This window comes from Typha latifolia, chromosome 6 (genome assembly GCF_019914945.1).
Source record: "Typha latifolia isolate L0001 chromosome 6, TyphaL0001v2, whole genome shotgun sequence".
Classification (NCBI taxonomy): Eukaryota; Viridiplantae; Streptophyta; class Magnoliopsida; order Poales; family Typhaceae; genus Typha; species Typha latifolia.
The window spans coordinates 3549304-3569036 of NC_133091.1; the positions used below are offsets into that span (position 1 = coordinate 3549304).

Consider the following 19733-nt stretch of genomic DNA (forward strand, 5'->3'; position numbering starts at 1 on the left):
GAGTCCACTGGCAACCACCGCCATCGGCGATCCACCAGCCATAGCCCAAGCTTCCTCCCACTCTCACGATTACACAAACCACATGAGGTGGAGGAGAAGCCGTCGCCGAAGACCAATAAACTTATCCCTTGGTTGGAGGCAATTCAAGCCACAAGGGCTCTCCCTGAAGGCAACCATGGCATATGGGCCATGACGTGAAGCTTTGGTCCACGAGCAGCAGCGACCTGAAGCCGTCGGTAGATGCAATTCGTTCTCAAGCCCGCAACACCAAAAGTAGTTATTTATATTTTAACTCATTAATCTTAAATTAAATTTGAGGGGTGGGAGAGGGCTCATCGACGAGTCGCATGGTGGTCTCCAATTAATCCCGCGGTTCAATTCCATGGTGAAGACTCCAACGAGGATTAGGAAGGAGAGAGATAATAGTGTAGGGTTATATTTATAGGTTAGGTTTTAAATCTTATCCAAATCTAGATTTGATTCAGAGTGAAAATCCCACAGCCACTCCTCCGGAGAAGGAGAGGTAGGGGGGTTGCACGTGCAATGCACATGCACCCTCTTTTCTTTTTCTTTTTCCAGTTCTTACAATTGTTCTCTAAGTCATGTTAGTCACAACTTAAGTATTCCACTGCACACGTGTGCGCAATATTTTTTTTCTAGTTATCACACTCATACGCAATGTGAGCGTCATGATATTGTTGCCTAGATTCCATGGTATAAGATGAACATCTAGCTGTTCTAGTATTTTGAGACTAGGATAATTTTTTGAGAGAAACTTGAGACTAGGATTGTTAAGAGTACCTAACATGTATCCAAGTTTCCAAGTGTTTTTATATGTAATACGTACCATTTTCTCCCTTTATAATATTGTGCTTATTGATATAGAAATCCTTGGATAAAGTATTTTCCTTCATAGTTTCAATTAGGCTTGCATTGCTTTACTAGTAGAGGTTGGCTTGGCCTAAAATTGAAAATGCTTGAATTAATTTTCACCCGTAATCTATCAAGTATGGATAATTTATTTGCCCCTCCGTACCGGTATCCGATATGTATTGGATACCGATACGACATCAATACCATGGTTTCCAGTTTCGGCCGATCCCGATCTCAGTCGAAATCAGCCGATTGGGGTTTCGGCCGTTTCGGTCGGGATCGGCTGTTTCGGCCGATCCCGACCGAAACAGGTGGGAACGGGTCGGATCCGATCGACCAGGGGACATCAATAATTGATGTCCCCACCCCCCCACCCGCTTCTCTCCCTTTTTTCTCTCTTTTCTTTTTTTCTCTCTTTCTCTCTTTTCTTTCTTTCTCTCTTTCTCACATGTCTCTTTCTCACCGGCGACTAAGTAGTGAGTAGATCTCCGGTGACCCGATGACGTTCTCCGACGAAGATTCGATGACCTCGATCTCTGACGACCCTGGGTAAGTTTTTTTTTCATTGTGCAGCAGCAGCAGCAGCACCAGCAGTGGTAGCAGCACCTAGTGCTGCTTATACAGCTATGCCTCATAAATTTTAAATTATTTTATATTTTATTTTGATTTTTGTTTATGTTTTTTAGTTGCAGAGTTAAAATATCAATGACTCCAAAAGAGAAGTCATATGATACTGACATTAGGTGGCAACATTGCAGCACTATTGGGCAAGATAAAAAATGTGTTAAATGCAACTGGTGTGGAAAGAAAATGAGTGGTGGTGTCAGCCGTTTGAAAGAACATTTAGCTAGAAGACAAGGAAATGTAGCAACTTGCACTCAAGTGTCTTTGGAAGTTAGAAAGCAGATGTTGGCTCATTTAATTGGCAAAAAGAAGGATAAATAATCTGCACAACAAAGAGAGTTAATGGTTTGTGAAGAATTGATGCATAATTCTATGCGCATTGATAATGATAGCAGTGAGCAAAGTGAGGAGGATGAGGAAGAGAGACAGATGAGGAGGGCAATGAAAGAGAGTAGAAATATGCATAGAAAAGAGGAAGAGATGAGAAGCACTGGTGGTAACTTTCAGAGATCTAAATCAATTAATATACGAGGAGAGAGAGAATTTGGAGGCAGTAGTTCTACTCATAGGACTCCTGGTGTTATAGTAGAGTTTGAAAATATTGGACCAATGGATACATATCTTCAGAAAAAGGGGTCGTACATAGACTTTCATCAAAATAGCTCTCAAAGGAATTAAAAATGCAAAGAAACACATTGGTAGGACTATCTCTAAATTTTTCTTCTCCAACCATATTCTTTTTAATGTAGCTGATAGTCCTTACTATCACACTATGGTGGATGCTATGTAATCAGTAGGGTCTGATATTCCGCCTCCTAGTTCAAATGATATTGCTACTAAATATCTTGACTCAGAGGTAGATGAACTTCATACTTAAATTGAGACATTTAAACGGTATTGGGATGAATTTGGTTATACACTAATATGTGATGGGTGGAGTACACAAAATAGAAGAAATATAATTAATTTCTTAGCGTATTCTGGCATGGGGACAATATTTTTGAAGTTTGTGGATGCTACTGCTCATTTCAAAAATGTAGATTATATTTGTCAGTTGATGGATGAGGTGGTACAAGAAATCGGTGAAAAAGAGTAGTCCAAGTGGTTACTGATAATGAGGCAAATTATAAAGCTGCTGGAAATTTATTGATGATTAAAATACCTCATTTATATTGGACGCCATGTGCTGCACATTGTATTGATCTGATGTTAGAGGATATTGGAAAAGAGCCTGAAATTGATATGGTCATACATGAAGGTTAGAGGTTAACAAATTTTATATATAATCATGGTTGGGTTCTTAATTTACTCAGGCAGATGACTGGTGGTAGGGAGATCATCAGACCCGTGGTCATTAGATTTGTCACTCACTTTTTAGCCTTGGAGAGCCTCATGTGCTATAAGGACGATATTATGCGGATGTTTACATCACAGGAGTGGTCTATAAAAATTAAGAATATGAAACCTAAAGATATATCTTTAGGTGAAACTTTGAAATATATGGCTTTTGGAAATGCATTTTGGGATAATATTACAATTGCCACCGCAGTATTTGATTCTCTTATCAAAGTATTAAGACTTGTAAACAGTGATGACAAGTCTGAGATGAGTTTTTTATATGAGACAATGGACATAGTAAAATAATCAATAAAAAAAATGTGGGCAAAGTTATAGGAAGTGGTGGAAAATGATTGATTCTAGATAGAACAAACAACTACATAGAGATATACACGCTGCTAGTAAGCATGCTTTTAAGTTTTAAGTTTTAATTTATTTTTATTTATGAATATTTAAAAATTTGAATGTTTACAAATTTTAAATTTCTACAAGGTATTTTTTTAATCCAAGATTTCAATTCTCTAAAAATGTCAATAATGATAGTGAAGTCTTGTTGGGGGTTAGAAAGGTAATCAGCAAGCTTGAGCTCGATATTCATAAACAAATCCTGTGCGATAAAGAAGTGAGTTATGATTTAATTAAATAATTTTATTATTATTTGTTTCAAGTTTTAACTTTCAATAGAATCAATAAGCTAATAATATATTTTTGATTTCAGATGGAGAGATATAGATTGAGAGCTGGACAATTTAGTACTGCTAAAGTTTCTGCAGCTATATCTTATAATACTCTAGCTGAATGGTGGTCTATCTATGGATGGGAGGAGGCAACAAATTTGACGCCAATAGCAAATAAGATTTTAAGTCAAACTGTGTATTCATCACAGTGTGAAAGAAATTGGACTACTTTCTACTTAATCCACACAAAAACACGCAACCGATTGACAATGGAAAGATTGGAGAAGTTAGTTTTTTGCCATTATAATATGAGATTGAGGGAGAGAAATTTAAGAAGAAAGGCAGAACATGATTGATTTAAATCATGTTTTTGATGAAGAAGACCTCTTAACTCATTGGATCAGAGAAATAGAGGACAGGTTATTAGATGACAGAGATAACTCATGGTTAGATGAGATATTGGGATAGACCACGATGAGGATAGATGCTGGTACCAGCGAGAGATAGTATACCTACTAGTATTAGACATAGTCCTGAATCCTGATGATACATATGGTGGTGAGATCGTTCCATCTATATTTGTTGAGGAAAGTCAAGGAGGCATAATGAGTGAAGACAGAGAAACTGAGAATATATATACATATCAGCGACGTCGTTATGAGATGCATTTTGGTTTTATGATTATGGTACATCGAGTATTTATTGTTTGGAGCCATCACAAGATCTAGATGCTAGTTATTATCCTCAGTACCCTCAGTATTCTCAAGCACAAGATCCAAATACTGGTTATTATCCTCTTTTACACAACAAGATTCATACAGTATGACTAGTATGATGGAATCACTTTTTGGAGCATCAGGTCTCAGACATCAATATTTACAAACTTATGGTGATTATGATGATGAAGACTATAGAAATTTACGAGAACCAGCTCGGTATTCATTAAGGTTTTAAATTTTGAGTAAGTTAATACATTTTTTAAGTTTTTAGATTTCATATGTGAGTTATTTTTGTTTTCTTATTTTTTGTCATTTTTTCTAAATTTTTCTGCATTTTTTGTATTTTTAAATAATATTTAGAATTTTATATAATTAAAAAATAGTCTGATCCGATATTAACGGCTGATACGTATCGTTTTTCTGGACGGCCGATACGTATCGTTTTTCTGGACGGCCGATACCGATCCCGATCCCAATATTGGGAACCTTGATCGATACAACTCAATACGTATCGGATATGGCTCGATACTTATCGGATATGGCTGGAGGAGTATCCGAATTAAAAATAATAATTTTAATATTTCGATATGGTGGGATACAACTTTGATATGGCAGGATACGGTTCTGATACGGTGGGATACGTCTCTGATATGGCTCTGATACATTTCTTGGTCATTCAGTTCTTTTTCTTTTTTTCTTTTTGTACTAAAAGATGATATAAAACATATACTTTATATGTATATGCGATTTCCTTCATGATACTTCAAGTCTTTTTTTTATTTGATAATGAATTAAACATTTAACTTGAAAGCCATTTGAATATCCAAATTAATTGTAGATTAATAGTTGCATTGTATTTTAATGTTTCACTAACATTTTGAGTTTCATATCAGTCTCTGTTACAATATTATTCTAAAGTTATAGACATGTAGATATTAAATCCGTAGCTTTCTTTCATTTTATCTTATCATTTTTGGAGTAATCATTTTTGGAATAATCATTTTTTACCATATGTTATATTGATTGACAACAAATTAAAAATATGTTATTATTTATTGGCGTGTATCCATGCTATATTCGTATTTTACTTTAAAAATTTATCGTATCCTGTATTCTATATCTGTATCCGTGCTTCACAAACCCATAATTATCACGAATGAGTGAAGCACGGAAATGACAGGTAGAAATACAAACTTTATGAGCTGTTATAGTGATTTGTAAAGACTGGTTGCATTCTTTTAAGTTTCAACGGTACTCTGTTCACTGCTTTCTATTATTCCTGTTGTCTTACCTTATTATGACCGCCCATTGGGATGTACGGGGATGAATGTATCATTTTCAACATCATAATGATCTATTTCATCCTGAGGTTGCTATTTCTTTCTTTCTGGTGGACATTGATCTCGATTCTCGATCACATTAAAAACTGCCAATCAGTACTTGTCTCATCCATTAGTTATATTAAAGATCAAATATGCATATTTTCACCTTTTATTTTCTGTTCCATGTGATAGATACACAAAGGTCCTCATATATCTTTATTCTGGAGCAGGTATTGTTCCTGCATGAATTCTGTTCTCTAGCGAAAAGTTTGCCTGCAGCAGAAACATTGCAGCTATTTCGGTATTTCTTCGTCTTTTTTACGTTGTATGCTTTTTTTTCATTAATATATAATTTGTTGGAAGCTTCATTTCACTATCCTTATCACTTGTTTATCCCATCCTTACAGTCCAATAAGAACATCATTAGAAGAAAAAATTGTTTCCATTGTTGTCGAATAATTGTAAAACATGATAGTGAAGTTTCAGCAATGGCAAAAGACAGTATTCTGTTTTTATTTCTATTGTGAAAAGGTGTACTTTAGATTAATTTAGTGAGAACAAATTTAGGAAACTTGTTTTTCTAACTTCATGTTGAGTGATTAGCATGTAAAATACTAAATTCTAAGATATGGAGGAAAGAGGTTTGTTTTGCCAGTTGCTAATAGCCTAATATGATTGTTTTTGACTTTTTGTTACCTTTATCCTTCCATTTTCCTATCCAGGCCCCTCCTTCCCCTTCATTTTTTCCCAAGATATGGTGCTATTACTGCCTTCTCCTTCCTTTTGATATATGGTTTATGTTGTCTATACTCCAACAATTGTTGTGTCATATAAATATCCTTTGGCTTTACCTTATCAAAGGAGATTAAATAGGAGATGCTGCAAAATGCTATAAAACAAGTATCACTATAAATATGTGATGTTTCTTTGCTCTCAAGTAATGACTAATAGCTTTTATTGATATTTAATTTGTTATAGAGGAAGATATAGATATAAAGTACAACTTGGCGTGCGCGTGTGTATTTATGTATATTTATGGAGAATGTAATGATTATTTTTTATACTGAATCTTTTCCTTATTCTCACCCCTATCAAATCATACCAAAATATTGGAATCCAGTACATAGAGGTTTCATGTGCAAATAATTATTTTTTCTGTTTTATTCTAGGTTTAACAGTAGGATGTCGTTGGCGTGTACCAGTCTCATTGGTACTGGTTGACATGATCTAGCATGAGGTTTTCTTTCTCTAAATGTCTTAAAATTAATAAATAACATGATTATCAAGAGAATTTTCTGTAGAATGAAACAGTGAATGAACCACACATCCTCTGTTGTCCATTATCCACTCTTCTTCCTCCAAGCAAACCCTCCTCTTTGGTCCACTCTTCTCATCTAGTCAGCCTCCTCCCATTCCCTCTTACTCCATCTACATGTAAGGCAATGGTCTACAATGACGCAGAGGGCTATAACGACAGCATCTCTTGTCAAGACCTGAAATTGGAAATATAATCGGCCATGTATCTCAATATACTTAGAGATATATGAATTTTAATAAATTTTATAAGTCCACAATGACAAGAATTAATGTGAATATCTGACTACAATAAACATAATCCAATAATAATGAAGATAACCAATATCACTATTAACAGATAGTTTAAAACATAATAACTAATAGAACTGAAAGAGAAGAAGGGATAGATCTTAAGTAGAGGTGGAGTCTCGGTATATCTCATTCAATCCCCATGTTGATCGGTACCTGAAATGTTAGAAGAGATGCCGTGAGCCAACAATAATAGCTCAGGGAGTTCCACTCAAAAACCAAATAAATTCAAAATCTATAACTTTAAATAAATGCAAGTCTAATGATATAATGACAATTTCACTAGGCATGTTTTTAACAATAGCAATAATAACAACACAGGTAATCATAGCGTAAATCATAATTTATAATATGCTTCATGTCGATATGTTGAATTTCTCTTAATATTAATAGCGCTATATGTCTTAATTGGGTCAATACTCTGTAGATCCATATCAATTAGAAGTCATTTTGAGATGTTGCTCGGATCTTTTCCTTATAGCCGATCTAACTGTTGGGAGAAATTAGAGTCACCTCAGAAAGTCTTTTAATCTAATATGAGATTGTTCTCTAACCCTGCCAGAGTCATCTCAGAAAGTCTTTTCATCTAATATGAGATTGTTCTCTAACCCTACCAGAGTCACCTAGGAAAGTTACCGCAGTGATCTACAATGTTTTAAAAGGCGGGCGTGGGTGGTCAATGGTCACCCCACCGTCTAGCGCCTACGCGAAAGGCGGGTGACTAGGTAGTTTAACATTTTTAATATAAATAAATAATTAAATAAACATATATAATATACATTATATACTTATATGTAATTACTGACAAACAAATTAATAGACTAACTACTAAGTGATTAACATTTTACAAATTAAAACATTTCAACGGATTAAGTGATTAACAGATAATTACTGATTTACAACTTTACAAGCATTTATTCTTCAACAGATAATTAATTCAGTCAATTTTTTGTTTGTCATTTTGTCTAATTGCCTAGCATAACTGATTAAAACAGATTTAAAAAGAAATGATATTCGATCTGTCCGACTGAGAGAGTGAGACTGTGAGGGAGGGAGTGAGAGAAAGAGAGGGAAAGAGGACTGTGAGAGAGGGAGGGAGGAAGAAAGTGAAAGAGAGAGGGAAAGAAGTCCGTACCTATTGATGGAACTGCCACTGTTGATCATCTAGTGGTCCTTTGCCTTTGTCTTGGTTGGTGGGGGACATTCTTTGATTGTATTTATGAGGTGTCAATGCAATTTGAGGCCTGGCTCTAGGTGAATTAAAGGTGAAAGGAGTTTGACTAGCAAGTTGTCTAGCTAGTTGTTGTTTTCTGACCGGCTCATAATTCAGTGCAAAAGTATAGGCTTGATCTGACAAAGTTATCCTTGCGTAAAACTAATTTATCTCGTCTTCAATGACATTGCATCTCATCATATATTCCTCAAATTGGGAGACGTAAGATTGGTCTACCAATCCAATAGGTCACTATGATAGGAATGAAGAAGATATATTTTTCTAAATGTTTCTTTCATTTCTACCCAATCAGTTTTTTGGATGTTGATTCCTCATGCGCGAAATTTGCCCAATGCTTCACCAAATGAGTTTGGCATGACCGACTAGTTTCATCTAAACAAACTTAACTCTCCTATCCTCTGACAAGTTATACCACTGAAAAAGGTGGTCTATTTCTCAAATTTAATCAGTGAATATTGTCGCACCTAATCAACTATCAAAAGTGGGGGTATCAACCTTGATATTTTTTGTCATGTGATCTTCAGGGTTCCAAAGGTCTCTATATGCAACATGATTCCTAAACCCTCAGTTCATATCTTGATCTAGCATTTCCTCTCTATTATTATTATGTTGTGGGAACTTTTCTGGAATTCTCTCTTAGTGATAGTGGTTAGGCTGTTGTCGAGGGGCCTTGACATTTTGAGCAACACGAACAACTCCCATGTTGGAAGCTTCTCTATAACTTCCGTTCAATTTTTGCTCACAACCAGCTTCGAGAACCTTGAGTTGAGCAATGAAGCTGTCTCGTTTAGTGGTAGGGCTAATGGTATATCTCTCAAACTACTCTTAGATAATCTTACACATGTCATTCATGGCAGAAGGTTCCATAATAGACTGGGACTGAATGCTAGAGATTACATACCATTTACGTAGGTTCATGCAAATGTGACTTCACAATGTAAGATGCAATCTACTAATGCAAAATATGCAATAAGATGTCAAAAGTAACAAATCATGTCCAGCAACGGTGACGAATACAGTAGCAACAACGTTGGTGAAGTCACCAGAATTGGCAATGTGTGCTGCAGCAATAGTGTTGGTGAAGTCGGCAGCAACAGTGACAGATGAGGCAGCAATGACAGTGATAGATATTCTTTGTTGAAGCTTGAGGGAGAGAGTATACTCACCACAAGGAGGGTGACCGGTTGTCCATGGAGGCCGAAGATGAAAGTGGTGAGTAGGGGAGATCGGTGAAGTTTAATAGTGTGGGTTTTTTCTTTTAATTTATTTTTTAACTGAAGGTGGAAATGAAAGAGTGGAGGTAGGAGGACAAGGAGGAGGGAGCAAAAGAGGAGATCAAGGTGGTGGCTAGGCTTTAGTGTTTTTTTGTTGTTGTGTGTGTGGGTCTCAGGCTGGAGGTTGAATATAAGAGGAGCTAATAGGTGAAGTTGGTCACGTGAGGGTTGGGGGTGTTTTCCAAGTTGTTGAGCTTGCTGCTGCAATTTGATGGTGGGCCCATGGGTTTTAGTGGTATTTAGGGGGAAAATGCTAAATTGAAATCTGCTTGGATTTGGGTGGTCATGATAAGTTATGATTTGATGAGAGGATCAGGGAAAGATATATTAAGATAGAGGTTGTTGGAAACAAAATTTGTTGAGGTACAAAGGAAAGAATAAGTCACTTGAAATTTAAAATTTAAAATTTTAAAATTTTGGATTTCTGAGGTGAGGGGAAAGATCAAAAATTCAATATTTTTCAAATAGATGCTCTGTTTTTTTTGTTCACCTACCTATGGCGATTGCGACGATGAAGGCTTGGCGGTTGGCATCTATTGGATGATGAAAGACTACAGAACTTTGACAATAGAGGAACCGGAGAAGATGGCCGTTGAATCTTGCTTTGTGATTCACTGCAGTCTTCTTGTTGTTCGACGATGGCAATCTCTACGTCTGGCTCGGCGATTCCAATGATTAAAAGAGTGGTAGGATCTTTGGCTTTGATACTAAAATTGATATAGAATTAAGGTATTGCCGAAGAACAAAGCAACAAACTCATGGAATCCACCAACGAAAAAAGTAACAATCTCAAAATCTCAATATATTCATTAACCTCTGGTATTCAATCAAAGAAAAATTGATTCTGTTGAAACCTGACTTTTAGTTATATTAGGAGCATCTTGAAAGCGTCTGGGTTGAAATTGGGCTTTCAAATTAATTCACGAATTAGTAGATGAGAAAACTTGGGGTTTAGATCAAAACTACTTTCATTAGGAAAAAGAAAAGAAAAAGAGATCAACAATATAGCCCTCATTTCAAATTTTCACCAAATTTTCAAATTTCTTCTATCATTTCAGTTTTAGTTTTTTTGAGATATAAATATGGGCAAATCATTTTCCTTTTATGTCCAATTCAACTAGATATCTGATTAAAATAAATACTACAACTATAGATCTACACGATCTTATCTTCTATTTGTTACCATTTTTTAAGTACCCACTTCATTGTCTTGGAGTGTAGAAAGCATGTTAAGGGTTACTTTTCATCTTGGTTCACCATATTGGCCAATCTCGATACGGATCAGCCGATCCGGTGAACCATGATCCGAACTCTTTCGCTCTTTCTTTTCACTCTCTTTTACTGTTTTTTCTTTCTTTTACTCTTTCTTTCTTTTTTTCTCTTCTTACATATAATGATTGGTTTTCTAACAGAGAGATTTAGCTCCGGTGAACTCCGGCGAACTCTAGTATATAATTTTTTAATTAGTTTTTTTTATTTCTCTTAGTTTTTCCATTTTTTTCACTCTCTCCCTTTTTAATTTTCTTCCACTCACGCTCTATCTAATATTTGCTTCTTTTTAATTTTTATTGCACCATAGTTTTTTCTTTTTTCTTTTCTTATTTTTGGTAAACTTTTTTCTAAATTTTTAAAAGTTTTCCTGCATTTTTAAATAATATTTAGAATTTTATGTAATTAAAAAATCCGATCCGATCCAAGCAACCGATATAGCCGATCCGACCAATACGTATCGTTTTTTCGGAAGACCGATCCTGATCCCGATCCCGATTTTCCGAATCTTACTTATCATTGATGTAGCCATTAAACCTTCCTATATTTTATGCATAGTTGCTCTAGAACTTCATTTTCTTTTACATGGTGGAGTGAGATCAGTTAAAAGAGGGTTGATGCATATCTCTTTCCATTCTTCTTTTCTCCTCTTCTAACATCCACCAAGAGAGGACTGTTGGTGTTTTTTTCTACGTTCCATACCTTGTGTCAAGAAAAAGTAACACTTTATGGCAATTTGCTATATTCTTTTCTCAATGTTTTTGTCCCATTTTCAAGTTTGGTAATATATGTTGCATACAGGAATCTTATGGGAGGAGGCTTGTTTGACATAATTACTGATGTGTTGCAGAGTCAGGATAAGAAGCTTCTGTCAGCTGGGTAAGGTTATCACTTGTTAAATTAGATAAAATTGTGGTAATTTTAATCAATTCATCTCTCCAGCTATTCTCATTGTTGTTCAGTTATTTAATTTGGAGTATTTTTGTAAAATCAGGTTAAATATTCTTTTTCTCTTTCTTGATGAAGATCCTAACCTTCTCAAGTTGTATGTTTTTGAACAAAAAGGGAATTCTCTTCTTGAAATTTTGGTAAGAAAGCTGACTATTAGACTGTCTTGTATTGGATATATGTTTATCTACTTTTTGAGTTTCCTAGTCACTGATTTTCTATTTTTCTATTGCATTCATGCTGCCTTCACATTATGCGTGCATTTATACTTTGTTTGTTGTAACTATAAGTACACAGAATGTGACTCATGAATTTACTTTTTTACATATTACATCTTGTATTTACAATATTTATAAATCACACCTATATTATACAAAATATTTGCAAAACACACGTTTAGTTAGTTAACACCAAGGTTCGAAAAATCAGGATTGGGATCGGCCTTCCAAAAAAATGATACGTATCGGTCGGATCGGCCGTATCGGTTGATTGGATTGGACTTTTTAATTACATAAAATTCTAAATATTATTTAAATATACAGGAAAGCTTTTTAAAATTTAGAAAAAAGTTTACCAAAAATATAAAAAAAGGAAAAATTATGGTGCAATATAAATTGAAAAGAAGAGATTAGAAAGAGCGTGAGTGGAAGAAAAAAAAAACATGCTGGAGTGAAGAAGAAGAAGAAGAAGATGATGAAGAAAAGAGAAGACAGAGAGTGGAAAAACTGAGAAATAAAAAAAATTAATTAAAAAATTATATGCTAGAGTTCGCCGGAGTTTGCCGAAGTTCGTCTCTCTCCATTAGAGAAATAATCATTATATGTAAGAAGAGAAAAAAAGAAAGAGTAAAAGAAAGAAAAAAAGTAATAGAGTGAAAAGAAAGAGTGAAAGAGTTCGGATCGGGATTGGGTTCGACCGATCTCGATCCGGATCGGCCGATCCTGATACAGATCGGCCGATACGGTGAACCATGGTTAGCACTAACATCGCCTATGAAGATGGCATCACAAAAGGAATATCTCGTCAAGGTCAACCTGTTGTCTACCAAAATACCCAATATACCCTCATCTTCTTTCTCTTCCTCCTCTTCTAGGGCATGATTTTACTTTTTTCTTCTTCAGCCACAAATCTCATATCTAGAAGAGGGATAAGGGATAGCAATCTTAGTTTAAATATTCCTCTCAACTATTTCTTCTCATCCTCCCACTCTTTTTCTCTACACTATCTTCTCCTCCATTGTTTATTAGTGAAACAATAGAAGGTCCAAACCCAGAATGGATTTGGAGAGAAAAGAGGAAGAGCAGAGAGGATTTTGGTGAAAAATTGTTTTTGCTTAGTATGATAGAGAGGGTCTTAGCCCAATTTCTACAAAGTCACTGTATATCTAAATAAATGAATAAAATATGGAGTGTCCAGAGGGGCAGAGGGAACTGATAGTCTAGAGGTATCCATGGGTCGAGGAGTATCAGGTAAAGTGGGAGGGCAAATGGTGGGGTTAAGCAGGGACATATGCGGGGACGGAAAATAGGATAGGTGTATGAAAATCCAGAAAGGCTAAGTCCGAAGAAGTCAAAGCATCGGTGGTAAAAAATGGTATCTCTTTCAGAAAAGTGACATGGTCTGATATCCTATGACGACAATTAGATTGTCATAATAATGATAACCTTTATACTTAGGACTATGTTATAGAATGACGTACTTAGCTACTCGAGGGGACAACTTGTTACATTCACCCGGAAACGTCAAGTTTCATCCTTCTTCAATGTTAGCAATACGAGAACCACGCAAGGGCTTAGGTTTTCCCTCAAAAAGCATTTTCTCAATAGCTTATCAATTTGTCATTTAAGTTATGTGTGTTTAGTTGGATCGAGTCAGTAATAAGGTAAGTTGGGAAGGGATGCACCAGCATTCGGGAGGAGATTGATAACATGTTGAATGTCCCGTATTGGTGGTAATATATCTGGGAGATCTTCCGGGAAAACATCATAGAATTCCTCACTCACAAGTGTGATCTCAAAAGGGATTGATTTGTTAGGTTCGTTCAGAATTTCTTGAGCAGCAAGAATCAGAATTAGAGTTCCTTTACTCATTTCATGCTCGACACTCTTAGCACTAATCAAGTTGACTATGCTTTCAGACTTGGAGGTGTTAGGCTTCTTCTCGGCACTGTCATTTCTAGGTTGCGAGGAAAGAATCCTGATCTTCTTACCCTTGTGGTCAAACATACATATATTTGAATGGCCATAGATATGAACATATTTATTGAAAAGCCAAGGCGTTCTAAGGATAATTTGACTCAACGATGGCACAGATCGTGGCGACCGCCAGTCAGCACGGCACAGCACGTCCTGCGGCACTTGCCTGTTGTGCCGTAAGAAAATGAGAGAAAAAGGTAACACCTTTTCCATTGTCGTCGCCGCTCGCCGTCGCCACTCGTCGTCACCTGAGCTCGCGTTGGGTGCCCTAGCCCGAGGGAGGGGAGAGGGTTTATCGTTTAAAACTTAAGTTGCGGATATGGATCGATTTGACCCACGTCCATGGTCAAAACATCATACTAGATTTTATCCTTTTAAATAGTGAACTCTACTAGGACCAAGCATCGCTCTTTAATCTCTAGCGTAGTTACATTGATCTATGAAACCTTGTCAGGATTAGGGTATGGAACAACTTTAGGTTTACTTTAGAAATAATAATAGACGACACCGCATTTATGCAGCTCCCAATATCCACAGTCACTTTACAGTTTCTACCTCTAATATTTGTGAATGTGTGGAAGATGGAGTTATGTCCGCAATCATCGATGACCTTAGGCTGAGTGAAAGCACATTTGACAACATGCAATTTGGTACAGTCCATATATCACAAGCATCCTATGGTGGTTTCCTCCCCTTCATCTTCAAAGTTCTATTCTTCCTTATCTAGATGGCGAACATATCTATGAAATTCTTATTTGGGGTTCTCCTGAAGGAGCTCATCAATTAAGCTGATTTTATATGGGCTTGCACATTTTGCAGTGACATGCTTATAACCTTGACACTTGTAGCATTTTACACGCGAGTTAATTTTGAGCTCTGATACCAACATTGTCACAACTCAAAATCAGAATCATGACCGGCCATGTACCTCAATGCACTTGAGGTACACGAAGCCTTAAATGGTATTTTTCTAAGTCCCAAAATGATAAGAATTTAAATTATGAACAACTAACTCCAGTAATTATAACCAAATAATAATAAAAACACCAATGTCATCGATAATGTGTCACCAATCAAACTAAATAACAAATGGTTGAGAATAAAATGTCTATACAATCGATGGACAAAATAGTAAAATCTTAAGTGGAGATGAATCCCGGTACATCTTGCTCAGTCGCTACATTGATCAGCACCTAAAATATTAGAAGAGGGAATCCATGAGTCAACAAATAAAGCTCAACAAATAAAGCTCAGTGAGTGGAATCCACTCAAAAATCGAATAAATCTGAATCTATAACATAACTTTAAATAAATACAAGTCCAATAATATAAAATGAAAATTTTACTAAGCATGCTTATAATAACAATAATAATAACAGTACAAATAATAACGAAGTAAATCATATCTCATAACATGGTTCGTATCAATATACTGAATTTCTCTCAATATTAAATATAATGTCATATTATCTTAACTTGTGACTGTGCTTAAGAATCTATATCAACTAGAAGTCACCTCGAGGTGCGCTCGAGTCTTTTTCTTATAGTTAATCCAATTAGGGTCACCATGAGGGATCACTATGTGATAAATTCATCCTGTCTTTTTCACTAACTATACAGAAAGATTAGAATCACCTAAGGGAGATTTTCTAATCTAGCCTGGAACTTTTCTGTAATCACGCCAGAGTCACCCAAATGAATCATATATTGATCAGGAATAGGTTTGTTCCCTGAATTATTCTCTAATCGTGCCAAAGTCACCTAAACGAATCATATGCTTATCAAATATAGCTTTGTTCCCTGAACTTTAAGGTGGACATTGGGTTATCACAGGGAGATACACCAATTTATCTAGCATGTGTTTGTTCTCAAAATCCTACCACATATCAATTATGTTTTCCACTAATATTCATGATCATTTAAATGGCTATATGCATGAATAATATTGCACACAGAAATATGATATTGTATTTGCACACCGAATTATACATGATATGATAAGAGCACAAAATATAAGACAAATAATAAAATAAATACATGAGTGAACCCACTCACTTGTGTCTAAGTGAAACAACTGAAATCTCTAGTCCATGGTTAAAAAAAATCATCACATTTAATAATAAATAAATAACATATTTTGATTAACTAATATCATGATTTCTAAAATTTAAAACTAATTAAATTATTTAAATAGGCTTGTTTAAGCCCAAATGATTGGGCTGTGGCTGGCCCGCAACCCACGAAACCCACTAAATAGTTTGGGCTTAAGGCCCAAACCCATTATTATTCATGGGTTGGGCTGCAGTTGGCCTACAACCCATCCAAAAAAAAAACCTAAATGGATTGGGCTAAAGGCACAATCTCACTAAATTAAATGGGTCGGGTCGAGTCCCTTGGATTTGAAATCTAACCCGACCCTAAAATCCTTGACTTAAAAATATGAAGATGAGACTCGGTTGCCCGAGTCTGCCTTCCTCGTCTCGAAGGGACCGTTGAGAGAAAGAAAGAGAGAAAGAAGGAGAGGTTGCCGGCAACGGTTCTACCAGAGGGCCAAGCCGAAGGCATCCACTCCACCCCCGCGACCTCAGTGACTCCTACGGGCAATGCCAAGTTAAAGTTTCTACTACGACCGTCGCTCATCTCTACTACTTTCTGAGCCATGAGGACTCAAGGGCAACTTCGAGTTAAAGTCACCAACCGATGAATCTTACTGATAGGTCACAAATGCCCAAAACCAAGGTACTACATTAACCCTAAAATTTTCAACTTAACTTTGTGGGATAGGGGGGAGAAAAAACTCACCGACGAGTCGAGTTGCGATTCTGATTGCTCCGGCAGTGCTCCGACGCGCCGATCCGAGGACGCAACTTTGACGAGAAATAGAAGAAGAAGAAGATGAGAAAAAGAGAAAGAGGATGGGGTGTTTGGCTTTTTCCCCAATTTAGGGTTAAGGTTTTATTTTATAGGGCAAATCCTGATTTCATTTAGGATTTTGAGGCCACTTCCTCCTCATCGCAAGTGCGGTGCACGTGAGCCTTTTTTTTGTTCTTACAGATAAGACAAATATGGGTTAAAAAAATCATATCACAAACCCATCCATTTTGCCTAATAAACATGATGGGGCATTTTGGTCATTTAGACACATTTCATTAACTTTGACAAAAAGACTGATGATTTCGCTTTAGTCGTATGTAAAGGGACTGGTTTGAGAAGAGGATAAAATAATTTTAGGCATAAGCACGGAGGGGTAAATGTTTTAACTCTTAAATTATTAAGAATGCAAGGTGTGAACTAAAATATGTGAAAAGATAAGGTCTCAAATATAAAGAAACCTCCACCCCAGTCCACTTCTTCGGTCTCTCAAAATTGTTAGGCTCAACAGTGAGGAGAATATTAAGAATATAAAAGATAAAAATCACTGCTCTCTAATAGATTAAACATTTAGACTAGCTAGGGAGTTTAACTTCCGGATTTGTTCTTAAGCATCATGTACGAGAAATGAAAATCAGCGATTAGTAATTCATGCTTATAATATGGGAATATTGACAATGCAATTTAGGTGTGATATAGGTTTTGCATATATTGCAGGAGTGTCAATTAACAACATGCTGTTTCTGGTAAAGCCAAGACAACAGCAAAAATGCACTAGTCTTTTCTTTTCCCAAAAGGAATTACAAACATTTTACATTGCATCATGATAAATAGATTAATTTATCAAATATATGTACATACTGTGTATATGGTGCCACACATGTAATCTAGTGAAGTTTTAAGCAGTTCTCTCCTTGGTATCCTTTTGCATACGGTTACATTCATTGAGAATGCCTCAATATGTTCATTATCGTATTCTCACCCCTTAGGCTATGTGTTTGTGCAATTCACGTAGCCTAAGAGGTGAGAATACAATATATTGCAGGAGTATCTTTTTTTTTTAATTAAATTTCTGTTATACCCAAGAAGGGCATTGTAACTAACGTGTTTTTCAGGTAAAAGGTATAATAGCAGACTTCGGCCAGGACGTGCATATTGAATTCCTTGAAATTATGAAAATATTGATGAGCTCATACATAATCTCTCAATCGCAGGTGCTTAAAATTTGTAAAAAGAAACACCTTTTTAAAATGATTTATTCTTATTCAGTAGTGAAATGTTTCTATTTTCATACATTCTTATGTGGTCGTAAGATCAATTTTGATGTTTACTATGTTTCTTTTGGTGGTTCTATTTTCATGTATGAAGCATGATAGCTCTAGTCTGGACTCTGAAGCAGTGTTTAGAAGGGGCATAAAGTAGCTTTCTCCCCTTCATTCCTAGATTTGTTCCAAACAACATACCTTTTGACTTCTGAGAGTAGTAGACTATCATCAAACTTCATACTTAAAGGAGCAAAAAGGTACTTTTATTGCTTCATCCTAGAAAGAAACTAGTATGAGACGCACCTTATCTCTCGGCGAGCTCGGCAAAGTTCTTCAACACTGATCCATCAAACTAGAAGTCTAGTGAGCTCCTCCTCTAACACTGCATTCCAATGCCTTACCTTTTCTCTTTCTTTTCAATTTTTTTGGGGTTTTTCATTTCTCTTCTCTTTCTCTAGCGACCCACTTCCATCTATCTCTCTGCTCCGACATAGGAATCATGACCGGCCATGCATCTCAATATGCTTGAGATACACGAAGCCTTAATAATACTCTCTACGTATACGATGACAAGATAAATAAATAAAATGAGAATGTGCTTTATTAAAATTTTATTACTAAATGCAATTAAAATAAAAACAATGTTAATATTTTTGAGTCTCTAAAATAAAATAAAATCTTCTAATCTAAAGCACAAAATCTAAAATAGCGGAAAGGTAAATAGGTGAATCCTAGGTGGAGGTGGAATCCGGGGCGACTATTACCTGAAATAAATAAACAAATACAAAAAAAATAATAGAACTCGTGAGCCAACAACTATAGCTCAGTGAGTGGAATCCACTCGAACCAAATAAATTTTAAAACATATTAATGCTGAATAAATTAAACTAAAAGCAACAATATCCATCATAATATGCAATAGGCATGCTCTCTACATAATAACAATGATAACAATAGAGAAATGTCACAACTTGTAACCTTGCACGTTTTCAACATATTAACATCTTTTTGATATTTATACTGTCATATGTCTCAATGGGTCTAAACCCTGTGGATCCACATCAACTAGAAATTACCTCGAGATGACGCTCGGGACTTTTCTTCATAGCTGATCTGGTTAGGGTCATCAGAGGGTATCACCCTGTGATTAACACACTCTGTCTTTTCCTCTAACCGTTGAGAGAAGTTAGAGCCACCTAAGAAATTTTCTCATACTTCCTAAGACTGTTCCCTAACCCCGCCAGAGTCACCTAAGAAAGTCACCGCAGTGATCTAATTTAGGACTTTCCCCTGGACTTCCAGATAGACTTGAGTCACCACGGAAAATCGCAAACGATTTATACCGGGACTGTTATCTAAGTCGTATCAATACTAGTCTTATTTTTATTTTCACAATTTTTCAATATTTGCACGAAGTATGGTGATGCACTGAATATAATAATTAAATACACAGGAAATTAAAACAATTAAATTTTCGTACGTACGGATGAAATAAATAGATTTGCACACAGAAATTGCA

The 19733-nt window shown here is 35.9% G+C and overlaps 1 protein-coding gene across 8 annotated transcripts in view; it reads left to right on the forward strand.

The window, feature by feature from the left end:
* Positions 1 to 19733, forward strand: part of LOC140790653 (uncharacterized) — a 54189-nt gene that overhangs the window by 23961 nt on the left and 10495 nt on the right. For all 8 annotated transcript variants that reach the window (XM_073140819.1, XM_073140821.1, XM_073140824.1 and 5 more), the window contains 4 exons: positions 5784 to 5854; positions 11737 to 11814; positions 11930 to 12023; positions 18065 to 18163. In XM_073140819.1, coding sequence (XP_072996920.1) covers positions 5784 to 5854; positions 11737 to 11814; positions 11930 to 12023; positions 18065 to 18163 — 342 coding nt within the window. The remainder of the gene's footprint in view (positions 1 to 5783; positions 5855 to 11736; positions 11815 to 11929; positions 12024 to 18064; positions 18164 to 19733) is intronic.